The sequence below is a fragment of the Nuphar pumila genome, chromosome 4 (genome assembly GCF_984573655.1).
Source record: "Nuphar pumila chromosome 4, dmNupPumi1.hap1.1, whole genome shotgun sequence".
Lineage (NCBI taxonomy): Eukaryota > Viridiplantae > Streptophyta > Magnoliopsida > Nymphaeales > Nymphaeaceae > Nuphar > Nuphar pumila.
Window position 1 is genome coordinate 8,639,137 of NC_143252.1, and position 18,831 is coordinate 8,657,967.

Here is an 18,831-nt window from a genome sequence, read left to right on the forward strand (position 1 = left end):
ATTAGTTGAGGGGCCCTTTAGGCGATCTTTTTAGGCCCTTTGAGGGCTTAAAGGGCCTTTTGAGGGGACCTTAGAGAGCTCTTCAGGAGTACTTTTGAGAGCTTACCGCACGTCCAACCACTTTCTTGCAAAACAAAAATACAAACTGAGTAGAACAACGCAAAGAAATAATACCAAAATTTAATATTTCAATAAAAAAATTCAAGAAACCAATCTAACAAACTCTCTAATTAATATGCTAAAGGAAAACTAGCTAAATGACAAAAGTGAATAACAAACTAACAATTATGATGTACGACAATGATAAACTAACTAATAACTAAATCAAGAAACAATAAAATAAAGAACTAACTTAGAAACTAATCAAAAAGTAAGAAAAAACACTAACCGAATTTCAAGATTTGACTAATTAATTAACTAACAAAAACAATTATGTTGTACAAAATAGCTAACTTAACAAGATCTAAACAATAATAATAATAATAATTAACTATATCTAATTTATCTAAGTAAATGAATGAATTAAATAACAAAACAAGAATCGACTAAGAAATTTATTTCTATTCTAAAAGATTTTCAAGACAAAAATTAAAAGCTAAACTAACAATTTAACGTGAATCTAATAAACTAACTAACTGTTAAATTAAAACTAAGATTAACCTACATCTAGTCATGTTTTTAACAAAAAAATTATTATTAACAACACTAATTCAAGAACACTCGATAATTGAAAGAAAGAATAAATCAACTAAATAATTTTAATCTAAGTTCATTCTTAATTAATCTAATGACATAAAACTAACTACCAGACTACTCTAATTACTATAGAAATAAAAAATGACATGAATTAAAACTAACTAAAAAAAATCATTAAAACTAACTAAAGCAATTAACAAATATCAAGAACATGAATTAAACACTAACCAAACTTATTCTAATACTGAAAATAAATAAAAAATATTCAGATCTAATTGACAAAAACTAAAAAGATTATAAAAACCCTAAATCGGCTAATTTATTCTAATCTAAATAATTAATATAATAAATACTGAAAATAACAAACCTATTCTAAATTAATTTTACACTAAATCCGAAACTAAATTATCTTAAAATCATAAAAATTAGCATGCAATGACATGACAAAAACTGAACTACGCTATATGCGATGCTAGTTATGAAATCTATATTTTTTCTTTTTCTTTTTGCAATAAATAAAAGTAAGCAATCTAAACTAAATGCAACAAGTATACAAACATTAAACTATGCTATATGCTATGATAAAATCTGATGCATATATTATACGGGATAAATAAAAACTAAATAATAATAATCTATGGAGAGGTGGAGGAGAATAAGCAAACCTCACAATTCGCCTTCGATGAAGGGGTTGAGAAGAAGAAACAATCTTTCCTCTGAGTTACACATGCCTCTGATTATAGGGACAAGAAGAACCAACCCTAGAAGAGATTAGAAGCAAGAAGAGAACGAGGAAGAAAGAGGAAGAGCAAAAAGGAAAAACTGGTTGAGAACGAAAAGGAGGAGGAAGATAAGAGAAGAGGACCATGGTTTTTGTCAAGAGGGAGACACACCCTATGGGTGGAAAAATATTTTTTATACTAAAGAAATTAGGTCACACGATTTTTCTTGAAAGCCCCAATTAATTTTCAAAATTTTCAAATGAGCACTTTTAGAAAAACTTGTTTCTAGAAAAAGCATTTCTAAACCAACTAAGATATTATTTGACAATTCCTAAACTAATTAGATTAATAATTAAAATGTCTTAAACTAATCAAAATATTGAAAAAAATAGGAAATGATTTAAATATACGATTTTATCTTTATTTTGACTTTCAAAGCAGTTTCTCAAAAACATTGATAAGAATGAGTTTTCAATGTAATTTTTTGACGGATCATGCATAAAAATATATGTATGAAATGTAAAATATATGCATGATCACTAAGTAGGCTTAGCTAAGCTAGGATACTTGATCTAGACAAGTAGAGTTTTTGGCAGAGTGTATGTGCTTCTAGATAGATACATTAAATTTCATCTCATGACTTTGTGAGATAGGGATAAAGAACTTAAAGACTTATCTCCAAATGGCATGTGTCTATGGACCAAGTTAGTCGCTAACGACACATGCTGTTAATGATACGTCCCACTGATGACAATTAAAATCTTCTAACGATATTCCATGTGTCGTTAGGAAAGTGTTGATGACACATCATGAATCCGGCTGGTCATTAACAACAATCCATGTGTCGATACTAAAATACTAACAACGCATCATGGATTAGGTCAACTGCTGAGTGCACTTGCTAATGACACTTTATATGTTGTTAGGAGCTATCAACTTGTTTGGTCGTAACTTTTGATTCTGGTATAAAATTGTCTTGATTTTTTGTTTGTTTGAAAGTTGAGATACACTAATTTAATTAATCTTTTATATAAAAACCTTGAAAAGGCCATTTTGAAAGCCAAAAAATGAGATTAAAGTTAACCTTATTTTGTAGTAAGCCGAAAACATGAGATCTTGATATACGACATGACATGGTCAAAATTGAGGTGTCTACAATGGTTTATGATCTTTTATACCAAACCCCGGTCCGACTCGAGTTTCGAAGATCAGTAAATTTTCAATGTAAAAAACTTTAAAAATATATATTTTACCAGGTATGGTTTATGTAATTCTTGTTGGATCTGGGTATGGTTTTTCTTATGAAAAATATGGCAAGATATGATACCTGCATCACTTAGTCGGATCTGGGTTTGAATCTACCCAATTTAGCATAGATCGGACCCATTGACACCTCTACCTACAGCCCATTAATGCATGGGGATATATATATATATATATATATATATATATATATATATATATATATATATATATATATATATATATATATATATATATATATATATATATATATATATATATATAGAGAGAGAGAGAGAGAGAGAGAGAGAGAGAGAGAGAGAGAGAGTTGTGGGTACAAATCACATCGATCTGGTTTGTTTCATGTAGTTTTTATGGAAAATTGCTCAGTTAGAATCCTTTTCTTTGAAGTTGGACCATGTGCAATCACATTACAAAATTTCATGTGTTGCAGCATAGGGCCAGGAGAAAACACGAGCATCTCAATGTTCGGCTCAACTCAGCTCGTGAAAAGCTCGTCTTATCTCAAAAATTTAGTTCGCTACGAGGCAGCTTGTTTAAGTAAATGAGCTGAGCATGAACATGGCAAGCTCAGCTTGAGGGGCTCATTTTACATATTATATATTTTATTATTACTGACTGCAACAGTCACGGTGGTCACGGTGGTATGCTTCAGTGCATTAAACAGTACTCCATCAAGACTCAAGTGTCTTGACTTGGCAAGGGCACTGGTAACACACACACACACCGGCAGCAAGGGCTGTTCTCGGACCAATTGAGGTTAGGTGCAATGTGATTGTACACTTTGAGTGTGCTGCTGTACCTCATCACCCACCATCTGCTGTTAGGCCCCACAACTGACAGGATGTATCCCAAAGATGGTGGGTGACCAGGTACAGCAGCATACTAAAAGTGTGCAATCGCATTGCACATCCTCTTCTCAGACCTTTGTGACTACCAAGTGTGCACTGAAACCTGACCAAGGTCATTAACTCCAATTAATAGTACTTTAAACTACAGATTCTAGAACTTTGAAGTTCATGATCTTGGTCGAAAAACAGACCAAGAGCAAAAGCCTAAAATGAAGGCCCCAAAAAATAAGAAACGGATCCTTGGAGGGGGGCTCCACTTCTTTCTTTTATTGATTCTAATGAGCGGGCTAATTTGGAAAGAGGGTGAGTTATCTTGCTGTTTTTTCGTCAAGTTTTAGCGTGTTTGGTGGAAAAAGTGCTGAAACTCGATATTCCTCATAGTTTTATGACAGGTATGAAAAATTAGTAATGATGTTCTTCATAATGATGTGATTTACTCCAAAGAAAGAATTCAGTGTGTTGTTTCGAGTGAGTGTGTGGATCAGATGATGCGCTTGACTGTCCAGCGTGCATCTCTTTGGTGCTGCTGGTCGGACAACTGGTTTGCCATTTCCACCTTTGGTGATTTTAGATTACTAGTATTTACTGCATTGGATTCCAAAAGTATTTTATTTATTGGTGGTCAGAGATATGTGCATCAGATTGTCTCCTGGTTGAGGTAGAGAGCATCCATGTTTTTCTTGAATTGGATCATGGGTCTCAGGTGTCTCTTAAGTGTGGCTATCTCGTTGTTGGTTGTGACTTTTGATTTTGCATGTTTCTTTTTCTGTTATGGGGCCTTGTGCTGCTGTGGGTTATATCTTTCTGCTTCTGTGCAACCATAATTCTTTGTTTTGGAAAGATAAGTTACAGGATTGGCTACCTGTCATAGGTGGATCGAAGTAATAACTCTTTATTTTACCCTTTCCATGGAAGCACGCCACATGCTAAGTGGAATCTACACTAACACCTTAGCCCACAATCCCAAACAAAACAATTGTCATCAGACAGACACAATTGTTGACAATTCTTCTACGATGGTGCTAGTCGTGGAAATCCAGGTCCCCCTGAGGATGGTTATGTGCTAAAGACAACTACTGACCCTTGTGAAAGGTTCTGAACATTGTGAGTCAAAATACAGCAGAACGGAAAGCTTTATCATTGGGCATCCAAAAAGCCAAGGAGATTAGTATATGTCCGAAGTCAAAGTGTAAAGAGTTATTGATTAAGTTGCTGTTCCTTAACATTGTTGTTGGTAGGGAGAAATAAAAGACTAATATGTTAAAAGATAAATTTCCTTTCTACTTTAGGTGAACAAAGAGTGTTTTCTTGTTGTGCTTGTTCATACCTCGTGACCAGCCTCCAATTATTTTCAATGCTCCAGCGTTCTCATTCAAAAAAAAAAGTTCAAACCAATCTAAGCTCATTCGTGTGATGAACCGCCCAGTTTGAGTGTATAATGAGCTCAAGCCAAATGAGCAGAGCTTGAGCTGGTTTGCTTACAGAAAAAATACATTGTATCATAGTTGGAAGAGTAATATGATTACAATAAAAACTAGATTTTATCTCTAAACCTATTGTGCTTGCAGACCAAGTACTGCAATCATTTGTTCGTATCATATGATATAAAGTATATTCAAAATATATTTATTACTATTTGATGTGCTTATTTCAGCCTAGCCGAGTCGAATGCCAGTATTCACGTTGGTCTTGCTGAGCCTATTTTAGGAGTTTGAGCGCACTCTTTATGAGCCGAGCCACGGCTCGTGATGAATCATGAGGTGAGTTGGCGACTTAATGGTGCAGTCATGCATGGCAGGCGTGTTGATTATTCGTACATATATGAGATGCTTAGCATTTTCACACGATGATTGTATAAGCACATTTCTGTCGAATGAACCCTCTTACATGACACAAATCTTCCTAACATTACTGATGTTAAAATATTTTTTTTGGAAGAAAATGCTGTTAAAATAATTATCAACGCCACTAATGAATAATTAAGATAAGTCACTTAATAGCCTATATTTTCAGCATATACTACTGTTATTTCTTGAATTTCTTCACTGCTATTGGGATTCTTCCTTTATTTTTTTGTATTTTTGTTGCATTTGCTGCCCAATCAGGTCTTCCATACATATGAATTCATTAATATAAGGTAGCTAGGTTTAAGATAGGGGGACAAGTTTGTTGCAATGGGATGATACCCCATGAAAGCAGAGTAATAGTTGATCTGTCTTTGCTCCACCACCTTGGTTACCCAAGTGGTCAGCCTGGTCCTGTGTCAAGCTGAAGGCCCAGGATCAAATCCCACTGGCACATGGGGGCTGTCTTTGCTTTATCATGGTTGGTAGCTTCCTCAGCCAGGAGTTTTTACCTTGCAGGGAGGCCGGCCCATTAAGTGACCCGGTTCTTGATGCAGTTGATCTTTCTTTGCAATCCATTTTTTACATGATTAATGTACTTTGAAATTAAATTAATAAAGTGTAAGGGTGAATGATCTAGGCAACTGCGTGTCATTTATTATTTGAAATGAATAGCCTTGGTAGTTGTTGCCTGTTTGTACTCTTAGAAGCAGATGGATTAGTGCAGTGACTTAATTTCAAAATCTGAATGACTTAGTCTGCACTCGCTTAAAAAAAGAGAAACTTTTCCTGGTACTCGGCCATCCAAAATGCAACACGTGTCCTCCCACCGGCTTGCTCCCCATGTTCTTAAAATACGTCTACTGAAAATTGTTGTATGGTTAAGAGTTTTTTGGAACACAAACACTAGTTGAGAGGAAGAGTTTTTTTTTTAAAGGCAGGGTTAGGCAGACCCTCGTCAGTTATTATTCAACACATACCACTGGGTTTTGAACCTGCAACGTCCCACCAGAAGGAGACGTGCAGTGGCAGATCCTACCAACCACGGCCTTTTGGCACATGGTTCTAATTGGGCAAGGCCGGCAGCACATACATCTTCAAAAATGAAAACATTCAGATTTTGAAATCATATATACACATCAAAATTTTGTTATGAGAGTTGGTTCTTAGGTTTCTTTTTTCTTTTTTTGAAAGGCAAACTGGGGTTAAGTAGACCCCCCCACCAGTTATTATTCAACATACCACTGAGGTTTGAACCCTGCAACGTCCCACTACAAGGAGACGTGCACTGACAGCTCCTACCAACCACGTGGCACCCCCATTGATTCTTATGTTTCTGATCATAGAGATTACATCCATATGGTTAGATTTGCCAAAAAATATATTTAAAAATGAATTTTAAAAGTGGTTGCACCGTGTAACAGTTGCACCTTCCCCGTACAGCGAGGTCAAAATTCTTGGCACAAGCCTAGCCCACCAATAATGGGAGTGCCTTTAAACATTAGTTCCTTTGCTCTTCTTACCATGCACCCAAAAATGAGTCTTTGGCCGGCAAGGTCAGCTTGGTGATCAACAAACATTTTGAGTCACATGCCAAGTCTTCATATATACACTGATTTTCTTAGCCATTACTAGTGTTGTGGGACTAAGTTGGTCAATTTGGGGATGTTGTGCAGTTGATGTGAGGGTTGGTGGCCTCCGCTACAGGTGCCTCTACTGCCATAGCTTATGTTGGTCTCAAGGGCAACTCTCATGTGCAGTGGAGTAAAGTCTACAATATTTACAGTGGTTTCTATCGCCATGTGGTAAGTTTTGTTAGAAAAGTTTTAAAATATTAAATCTTGATGATTTTGTTTACTACCAAAAGTGTTTTGAAAAAGTTTAGTCCCATATCTAAGAAAGAAAAAATTTTCAAGAGGTTTAAATAAAGAGTTTGTTATCTATTCTTTACTTTGGTAAGCCTTGAGTCTTTAGGTGGATTGCAGACGTTGTTGCGCATCTTGCAGCAATGGACGCGTGCGCACGCAAGGGCGCTTGAGACACAATGTGGCATTTTGATGGCGCACTTTGCACTTCGCATGCTCGCAGAGGTGCAAATGTCCGTTTTGAATTTTCGGTTTTGAGATATTTGGTCGTTTGAAAGGTTTTAATAGCATTTATATTGAGTTTATGTTGCATTGTGACTGTTGGACGATTTTGAAGGCCTTTTATTGACAGTCAAAGGTGAGTGACCGTTCAAGGACCTTTTCGTCCTATTTTCAAACCGTCTGGATTATGGTCATTAATCTAATTTATCTCAAAACTTTTTGGCCTTTCTCACAAGTCTATAAATCTCTTCTTTTTTCGTCTTTTGAATGATCAAAATTTCTGACTCTCCAATTTTCTCCTTTCTTTCTTCTCGGTTTGTCTTGCAGAGTTCATGTGTGGGAGAGGTCATTTGTTCTTGCGAAACAGTGACTCTCTTGAGGTTCAAGCCTAGTTGTATCCTGAGAACTCAGTCGTAACAAAACCCTTTTTCGCATCTTCAGAATTCCCGGAGTGAGGCGATTGAAGTTCTAAAGATAGCGATCTTAAGAACGTGCCTCTAGGCTTGAAATCTCTTTTCTGAAATTCATTTTTAACAAAGTTGAAATAACAAGTTCATCTGCTCTCGCTGTCATTGCTGCCATCTGCTTTGTATTGCTCATTGTGCTTTCTATGTACTCTCTTTATCGTCGCAGCTGCTGACCGGCATGCCGAAGCAAATCTGTGTTAGCCATACAATCAGTGGTGCTGTTCCATTTGGCTATTCTGGTTCAACGTTGTTTGTTACATTTATCTCTTCTTGTTGGTGCATGGGCGTGTTTTTGTGTATAGATGAAACTCGTTCTCAAATCCTAGTCCACTTTCTTTGTTGTTAGTTGAATAATTGTGTGCGTGTATGTGTATGTGCATGAGTGCTGAGATTACTAAAAGGCGAGATCTTACCGAATCTTGATTTGATCGATTATTCTTTAGCATATCTGATTTAACTTGCAATTGATCTAGAGAGAGAGAGGTGAGGCGTAGGCGCGGCAAGGATGGGGACTGGAAGTTTTTTAGAGCAATGACAATGGAGATGTCGTGTGTTGATGGAGGGGGGTATCATCAAGATACACCTTTCCCAATTGAAGAGGAATAATGTTACAGCGGAGCACAGGCCCAACTTATCATATGCTAAGGCAGTGTTGGTGGGCACTGGCCTCGCAACAAATGCTACTCAATGCGAACGGGAGAAGAGGGAGGTGCTCCTCCCGGAGAGCATGACAAGGAAGATCATATGGCACGGTTCAGGGGGTCGTTTCTTTGACTTCTGGCTATTTCATGGGGATACAGAGGCAGATATTGATCAGAGAATGGGGGGTATCCACTGGCGTCAGACGAAAGACATTAACACGGAGGCCTTAAAGAACCTTTGATCCTCTCTCCATCGCATTGATCCAGTGAACTTCAAAGAATTTTGGGTTCCTGCCATTGTCCATTGCGTACAGGCGGAAACCTTGGAATGGTATGACTCTCAACAGGTCCTCAATATGATGAGACTGAGTAATGTAAAATTCATTGCACAACCCCCACAAACTCGTCAACAGAGGGGATCGGCTACATTGAGACTCATGCAAGCCTCCAATAAGTCGCTAAATAAGGACGGAGGCTGGTGGTGTCAAAGTTGTGCAACATTCAACAACTTGGACTCAAAGTTTTGTGCATGGTGTGGATGGATTCAATGGTATCGATTGTCACCCGCACCTATTTGCAGTGCCACGTGGGCCGGACATGGCTGCACCGGCGAGGGATGTAGGGTGGACCAGATTCATGCCAAAAAGAGGGAGAGTCGAGCTCGTATGATTAACCAAGAGTGTTTTTCCAGTGACTGGATTTGCACCACTTGCTCATAAAGGAATTTTAGAAGGATTCGTTGTCGGATGTGCGAGTTTCTGGAGACAAAGCTGACTCAGTCTACAGCAAGAGTCAATTCGCCTGCGGCTACTCACATTCATCCGGACAAGGTAAATCCATTGGAACCTGCTATGGGGGTTCACTCGCTGGGAAATCCTTCAACCGACGATGGGACTATATTCTTATCGCTGGGAAATCCTTCAACCAGGGTCCGATCCAGCTTCAACAGTGCTTATCGGACATGGTGGACGCACAGTCTGCATCACCCTCCCCTTCACAGTCAGAGGTTGGGGAGGATTCAAGGGGTAACCCGGCTGTTACTGGTGCGACTATACAAAGTAGTTCAGAATCAGGACAGTCCTCTCCCACAGTTCCTTCTCTGCTTGAGGTTCGACATGAACAGTTGGACAGGGAGGTGTGCGAGGACTTAGAAGAAGATTTATGTACACTGCAGAGTATGCTCATGGCCGTGAAACTAAATCTGTAGTCATCCACTCGATTGAAAATAGTTGCTGACTTGAAAAATAAGCGTGCCAGGTGCGCACGAGGTCCAAAAAAATTTTGTGATTTGGTGGCCTGCTTCTACCGGTGGGATGCGTAAGGATAATAGAGGCAAAAGACGGTTTATCAATGAGGATTTTATCATGGAATAGACATGGCTTCTGTGGTCGTGAGAAGCAAAATTTCCTATCCCAGATCATTCGGCAGCATAATCCAGACATTATATGCATTCAGGAAACCAAAATGGGGATGCTTGACAGGTCATTCATGAATGAAATATGGTGGGATTGTCATCATGCAGATCGCGACCAGAGATTGGGCCATCAGGTGGCATTCTGATGGCTTGGAGGGAATTAGGACTCACAGGGGTTGTCCATACCGGAACTTATCATCAATTAACATCCTGTACATCGATAAGATACCATTGGTGCTTACTGCGGCTTATAACAAAATATTGAAAGCTTTATAATCATTATTTTATGAGAGTTTAAAATAGCAGTTTAGCAAAAAATAGTACTTGAAATAACAATTCACCAACCCTGGACACATTAGAACCTTTTTTTCGTAACTCCACACATTCATTGAAATCAAGTATATTAAAAAAATGAGGTTTTGAAGTTCATATGAAAAGTGACTCTTGTTTAAAATAGGTTAGTCAACTGCGTGAAGGACAAATCCAAAATAATTTGGTTTATTTGAATGACATTTGTGTAGTATTGTTTTGGATAAATGATAGATTTGAGCAAAATGGGCATCTTAGGCCAATGAATTCTTTTTAGGGGCATTCTGGTTATTTCAGCTAAAGCACCATCTGCAGTTGTCGCCCAACTCAGGCAACCCCAATAAGTCAAACATGCATGTCAGGGTCAGCTGAACCATGCCCCTTGGCCAGCAATCCTTTTTTGCTGTCTTCTAGTTGATTAGGTCAACTAGGTTGAGACCTAATTAACCTAACTAGTGGGTGGGTTAACTAGGAGCTCATGATTTTGGTTGGTTGGAATCTAGTTAGAATCCAACCAAATTTGGATCACTTTTTTGCACAAACCTAGACCTATTAGGGGCTAAATTCAAACCCATTTGATGAGACCTATAAAAACCCCTCTAAATTCACGCATTTCTCGTTTTCCCTCTTTTGTGCTCTCTCTATCTCTCCCTCTTTCCATGCACTCTCACATTCTTTCTCTCTTTGTGGACGACCACTTGTTGCTCCACCATCATTCTGGTCGAGTTGCACCTTTGTGGAGCTTTGGTGCGGTTGGATCTGTTATGTGGAGGTGCCCAATCTCTGTTTGGGAGTTGCTTTGGTATAGTCGACTCCATAGTGTGTGTATTGTAGCTAGGAGTTTGAGCTCATGTACATGGGAGTCGTGTATAGATACATTGGGGGTATTCGTGTTGCGCTTGTTGTGACCTTATTCCTATCAGATTTAGTGATTCGATGTGGTGCTCAATTTCTCATTTTGTAGGTAATATGCATGCAAGGACTTCAAGTACTTTTTGTTATGATTTTGTAAAAAACATGTTTTGAATGATTGACGCGTTGAAAGAATTGAGTTTTTTAGTGATGTTTATGGTTGTTGTGATTTATCGATTTGAAACACCCCTAGATGTGTTGGGATTGAGTTTTATTTGAGTTTTGGTGCTTCGAACTTCAAGTTTTCATAGCTCAAAAAGAGTAGAACCGAACTAGAAGGTCTCAGGGGTCGATTGTTGTTGTTCAAGGGTCGACTCTTGTGAAAACTTCATGTAGTGTTGACTCAAGAGTCGACTCCTGCAGGTTAGGGGTTGACTCATTCAGCTTGTGATTTGTATAGTATTGTAAAGAGGTTGTGAGTCAACTCCTTTAGCAGTGAGTCCACTCATTGTTGTGAAAGAGTTGACTCATTGGTTCAGGTGAGTCAACTCTTGCACCATTGAGAGTCGACTCATTTTGGTTGTGAGCTGACTCTTTAGTGTATACATCGACTTAAACATGTTTTTTAAGTGCAATTTAGCTTGATGGTCGGCTCTTGAGTAGGAGAGTAGACTCATGAGCATTGTTTATGCTCTGTTTAGCCCATAGTCGATTCTTGTGCTTGGGAGAATCGACTCCTGAATGGATTTTACGATAAATATAGTGTAATGTGTGTGATGCTTTGATTGATTGGCTTGTGTTTTGGTAGAACTAACCCGAAGCAATTGTGCATTGGTTGGTAAAGTGAAAAATTCTTCAATCTTTTCTATTTCAAAGGTGTTACAAATCTAATTTATTGTACTTCTTAAATGAGTTGAAATTTTTGCAGTTTTCCTTTGTTATAAAAGGGTTTAAAAATCTAATTTGTATACTATATATATGAACTGAAATGTTGTTTTAATCTGCTATATATTTTTAAGTGTGTTTCTTAGAAACATGGATGCTTAGTTTTGAAGAAATATTTTGTTTTAGAGATACTGTTTTCAAAAACTATATGTGCAACAAATTCCATATGAGAATGGATGATTAAGCATGTTTCTTGGTTTTACATGCTTCTACTTGTTAATGTTTTAGCTTTTGGTAAAAGTTATGATGAAAATGATATATATATATATATATATATATTGAGAAGGAATTTTGTAGTTGAAAAGTTGTTAGAGATAAATCTTTGGTTGAAATATACATATATGCTAGCTTGAGTAACCCAGGTTCACATACATGTTATGATAGTTGAAATTTGTTTTAAGCTTGGGATTTTTTTTTAATCATATATGTTGTGCTTGTTTGTTTTAACTTCTAGTATTTTGGATTGGAGTTAGATGGGCTTAAACCACTGCAAAGGGTAGGAGTCGAGGTTGGGCAGACCTGAGGGTCAACATCTACTTTTGAGTGTCAACTTCTCTCTCTCGGGATATGATCGACCAATGTTTTTAAAACAAGAGTCGACTCTTGTTGCTGAAGAATTAACCTATTTTAAACGAGTACAACAAAGCAGTAGATTAGCGACGATCACATTCCGTCGCTAATCCGTCGCTAATCCGTCGCTAACCATGTTAGCGACGGATTAGCGACAACGCGGCGACAGTATGCTTACGTCGCGAATATTTCAACGCTAACTGGCGACGGAATAATTCTGTCGCCAGGTCCGTCGCTAATTGCGACGGAATAACAAGCGCTATATTCCGTCGCCAATCCGCCGGTACTAAACGGCGACCACGGCTTGGCGACGGATTTAATTCCGTCGCTATGCCGTCGCTAGATTAATATGAATAGCGACGGATGGTTCCGTCGCTAAGCCGTCGCTAGATTAATATGAATAGCGACGGAATAATCCGTCGCAAAAACGAAAAAAAATAAAAAAAAAATTATTTAAAAATTAATTACCGAGAACTGTACAATTTCTATTTCCTGTAAATAAAAAACAAACCACACAAAAAAATTCATATAACAAGTATCTATAATAATTAATCGTTCCACCTTAAAATTAAGAAGTTTAATTATTTACAATTCAACAATTACAATTAGGAAAAATAAAAAAAATAGAACTTCTTCAACACAGTCCTCTAATCATCGCCAAGATTTTGTGCATCTTCTTGTTCATTGTCTTTATCTGTCCCTTCAGCTCCACTACCCTGATTATCGCTAGCAGCCTACACAAGAAAAGAACAGTCAGTATTGATAAACAAAATATAATGAAATAAATTACACACTATATGTGATTCTATCATGTGCTCATGTGTGATCTAAGGCAATAAAAAAACTCTATATGTGATTCTATCATGCTCATATGTGTGCTAAGGCAGTCAAAAAATTGAATATGTGATTATAGCATGTTCATATGTGTTCTAAGGCATATAAAAAAACTCTATATGTGATTCTACCATGCTCAGATGTGCTTTAAGGCAGGCAAAAAACTATATATGTGATTCGATCATGCTCGTATGTGTGCTAAGGCAGCAAAAAAATTAAATATGTGAATATAGCATGCTCATATGTGCTCTAAGGCAGGCAAAGCAACTTTATATGTGATTCTATCATGCTCATATGTGTGCTAAGGCAGTAAAAAAATTGAATATGTGATTATAGCATGTTCATATGTGTTCTAAGGCATCTAGAAAAACTCTATATGTGATTCTACCATGCTCAGATGTGCTTTAAGATAGTCAAAAAAACTATATATGTGATTATACCTGAGAGGGACCTGGAATCGAAGATCCCCTATCCTGAACAGCGGCCTTGATCTCATTTCGGAGAAAGGGGGCGACGGTGTATTGGAAGTAGTTATTCAGTGATTCATTAATGATCTCGCGTACATCATCACCGGAAAGAATAGTCGGCTGCTTGGAGCTTATGTCGGCGCAAGAAGTCGGTGAGCCGTAACTGGAAGAACCAATAACTGGTGAAGTGTTCATATTACTCCCAAACCCGAACACGCGACCTTTTTTGGGTTCACCTGCTGCAGTCACCCATGCTGTAGGATCAAATGATGGATGCTGAGTAGCGTCTTCGCCATATCGCTCTACCATCTGTTGCTTATATGCCTCCTACAAAATAATGTTTAAAGTATTCATTAATAATTAATGATAACTTGCATATATATTGCAATGATTATTAATAGAATTAATACATACCGTTGTCGTTCTCGCCTTCTCTGATACGAAGACTCTCGTGGTCTTCCGTTTATGTGTTTCTACAAACACATCCTTATATGGTACACTGCCTCCTTTTTCTGCTTCCTGCGAAGTTAAATGACAAAAGATTTAGTATACAAGTTTGCAACAATACTTATAAAATTAATATTATATATTGATGAGTTACCATTTTCTTTAGGTGGCTCCCAAATGTCTTAGATCCACCTGTGTGTAGATGGGCTTCGGGCATCTTCGATTGATTTTGTGAAGCCTTCGCAGAGCGATTTTTAAATGCATCTCCCGCCCACTTATCGCACATTTCATCCCAGTAATCTCTCCTGATAGTAATAGGACCATGGTCCTTTCACAGTAATGGATCATCTACTACACCAGATGTTTTTTTTGCTGCAGTCTTCATAGTGTGCAGCATGTCTGCAAATCGATTGGCAGCCACCTTCTGCCACACCTTCCTTGCATCATTTTCTTCCACCGTAGTTGCAAAGCGATTCGAAGCCTACAAATATTTTCAGAAAGTTAGTAGACATTGCTTAAATAAATTAAATATGAAACACATTAACTATGAAGAACAACTGTATACCATGAATGAGGACCACAATCTGTCTAACACCTCCTTTGGGTACTCTTTCCATTGAGCAACTGGTCCTGGTAGATGTTGAAGAAGTGAATTCCTAATCTCCCGTACTACTTCTTGTGGCTCAAACCTCGTGCTGCACATGAATTATTACACAGTAAATATCAATATAAAATATTTAAAAGATATGCAATAATTGAAAACAAAATACTTACGGTCGATTATTGATATACACTATTCGAATGAGTCTTCTTATGCCAGCCTGAGAAGACCCTGTTTCCTGTGTTGGCTATTGACTTGTGCGATCAACTGGTGTAGGTGGGTCGTGTACAGGCGCAACATCATCTGTAAAAAAATACATTAGAAATTCTCAGAATGTGCATTTAAACTAATCAAGCATCTTATTAGTTATATGATATACCTATCACAGGAGCCCGTGAAGATGAAGGTTGAGCCTGGCTACTACTGGATGAGCGGCCACTATAACCTCCACGAACCATATTCTAACAAATAACATATGTCATACAATACATTCAAATAATTCACATCAAGTATTACAATGCATTCAAGTCATTCACATCAAGCATTGCAATGCATTCAAATAATTCAAATCATTGACATCAAGTATTGCACTAATTCAAATCATTCGTTAATTGCATAAATTATAATACATTCAGATAATTGAAATCATTCACATCAAGTATTACAATGCATTCGAATCATTCGTATCAAGTATTACAATACATTCAAATAAAATTTTTAATCATTCACACCAAGTATTGCAATACAACTCACATCAAGTATTACAATGCATTTAAATAGAGGTTTGTAGTATAAGATTTTGCTCACTAGCTTGAGAATTCTTCCTCGTCACTAGTTTGACTTTCTTCTTCTTCTTCTTCATTGTTTGCCCATCCACTTGGTACATCATTTGGATCACATTCCTCTATGAATGTTTCATCAACCAATGGAGATATGACATGCATATCATGCGCAACATCGTGACCATAAGCGAAGTCACAGACATCATCTGATTGATAGTAATCACTGTCTTCAGCTAACTCATCTTCCTGTAACTGATCATACTCGGGGTATAGTTTGGATTTCACCTTGCAAACTGCCCACCATTCATTTCTATCTGACTTTTTTATACTCGAATATGAAGTATAATAAACTTGTTGAGCTTGCGAGGCTAATATGAATGGTTCATATGTTCCAAACCTGGATTTATGATTCACCTCCACAATGCCTGAAGCTTTGTCGAGTCTTGTTGCAGTTGGATCAAACCAATGACACTTGAATACTGTAACTCTGTTATTCATGCCTAAGTAAGTCAACTCCATTATTTCCTCTATAACACCGTAGTAATCATGTTCATTTTCACCGTAGCTGCTACCCTTGACACACACGCCACTATTTATCGTTGATTTGTTTATACCGTAGTCTTTTGTATGGAATCGATAACCATTTACGATATACCCGTTGTAGCATTGCACAACTTTGGTCGGACCATTTTCTAAATCACATATTCCTTGATCTTTAACATCACCATTGCGAACACCTAATCCGATTATTCTTACAAATCTTGCAGGGACACCTAATCCGACCTGTGGGATCTATCGTACTGACACTCGCCGTTGCAAATTCAATAAAACTATCGACACCATCCATATATTCATGCGATAACTCATTGTCCACTATCCTACGGTACATCCATTCACGGTTTGCAGTCATTCTGTCGTATGATGTTACGAATAGTATCCTAACGAATTAAGAAAAAAACAATCAGAATGCTACAATGAAGAAAATATCAAATTTATCATGCAATATACTATGTCAAACAATAACAAGAATTTTGATGCATGCATTGATAACTTAATATTTTCATGTGCAAACTATTAATGACACGATACAATCATTTGAAGCATGCTTTTATTATAAAATTTCACATGGAAGTCAAAATCAAATTGAAAGTAACTACATGCAAGCATGGATACAATTACATCAAACATTGCAATACATCATAATCATTCATATCAAATAAATGGCAAACATGTACCTGCAGCAAACACACTTCAATATCTCACTAACTACTACCATGCTTAGCATGGACTCCGTACTCCAAAAATAAGAACACTTCCATATTTCTACATTAAAATCATGCTCAGCATGATCTCCGAACTCCAACAAAGCAGTCCTAGATATCAACAACTAAGTGAGTGTATGAACAATAAAGTGCTGCATTCAATAAATTAAATAACATGTGATACGTTTGCATCACTTACTCACCACGGGTATTTACCCGATTTGCATTGTTTTTGTCATTTACTTACCACAGGTGGCCGAGCACGAGTTGGTTCCGTTGAAAAATCTGCACAAAAACAAAACAAATTAAGTAACAAACTAACTAATCATGAAACAAGATGAAACACTAACTAAAAAAATTAAAACAAATTAAAACAACTCTAACTAATTGAAAGAAGAGAAAAGAAAAATAGTATATATGTTAAGCCAAATCTAACTAGAAGATGCTAATTTAACAAACCAGCTATAACATGTTGAACCAGTCGACTAACATAAAGTCATAGACAATTTCTAATCTGAACTACTTAGCAAAGGAATAGTAAATCAATCAATTAGTTTACTAGAAAAGATGTGAACTCCGTTTAACCACCACTATCATAAAGAATTCAAATAGCCCTAATCTAACTAACTGATTGTGAGAACATTAAATACCAATCTATCTAAAAAAAATATAATTATAAAAGACTAATAGATTGAAATACTCTAACTAACCAGATTTCAAGAAAACAAATTGAAGTAAAACTAACTACCAGTAGACATTAACAAACTAACAAATTGAACAACATGGACAACTTGTATATATACATTACAAAAAAAATTTCAACTTAAAATCCATATGGACAACATATATGCAAACTACACTTAAAACCATATGGACATCTTATATACACATATTACAATTTTTTTTTCAAGCTAATCACATGGACAACATAGGGATCACATAATAACTTTTTTTTTTTTAAAAAGAGATCACATGGGCAGCATAGGTATCCATAACAAAAATTCTTTTCAAAACAGATCACATAGGCAACGTAGGTATCTCATAACAAATTTTTTTTCTTCAAACAAACACATAGGCAACATAGTATTCCTACTAAAGATTTTTTTTTTCAAACTGATTTACATAGGCAGCATATGCATTAAAAAACAGATTTTTTTGAAACCAATTCACATAGACAGCATAATATATCTCATAACAGATTGTTTTTTTCAAAAGCAATACACATCGGCAACATGTTATTCCTACTACAGATTTTATTTTTCAAATGATTCATATAGGCAGCATAAGCATTCTAAAACAGAAAACTTTTTTTTTTTGACAAGTCACTTAGGCAGCATAACTTCATTACAGATTTTTTTTTGACAAGTCACATAGGCAGCATAGCTTCATTGCATATATTTTTTTTGACAAGTCACATAGGCAGCATAGCTTCATTACAGTTTTTTTTTTTACAAGTCACATAGGCCGCATAGCCTGAATTACAGAAAACTTTTTTTTTTTTTGACAAGCCACATAGGCAGCTAAACGCAGGGGGTCGACCCCCCCTGCCGGAAACGCAGGGGGTCGACCCCCCTGCCGGAAACGCAGGGGGTTGACCCCCCTGCCGGAAAGCACGGCAGGGGGTTAAACCCCCTGCCTTTCCGGCAGGGAAGGGGGTTAAACCCCCTACCGGAAAGGCAGTTCCGGCATGGGGGGTTGACCCCCTGCCGTGCCTTTACGGCAGGGGGGGTCGACCCCCTGCGTTTCCGGCAGGGGGTCGACCCCCCCTGCCGGAAAG

The 18,831-nt window shown here is 37.2% G+C and overlaps 1 protein-coding gene across 1 annotated transcript; it reads right to left on the reverse strand.

The window, feature by feature from the left end:
• Positions 1 to 13,201: 13,201 nt before the first annotated feature.
• LOC149839270 (uncharacterized) lies at positions 13,202 to 14,236 on the reverse strand. Its single transcript, XM_090002420.1, has 2 exons — positions 13,936 to 14,236; positions 13,202 to 13,395 (listed from the first exon to the last, which is right to left on the reverse strand). The coding sequence occupies exons 1-2, from the start codon at positions 14,155 to 14,157 to the stop codon at positions 13,309 to 13,311; spliced, it is 309 nt and encodes a 102-aa protein (XP_089858546.1). The 5' UTR covers positions 14,158 to 14,236; the 3' UTR covers positions 13,202 to 13,308.
• Positions 14,237 to 18,831: the final 4,595 nt, after the last annotated feature.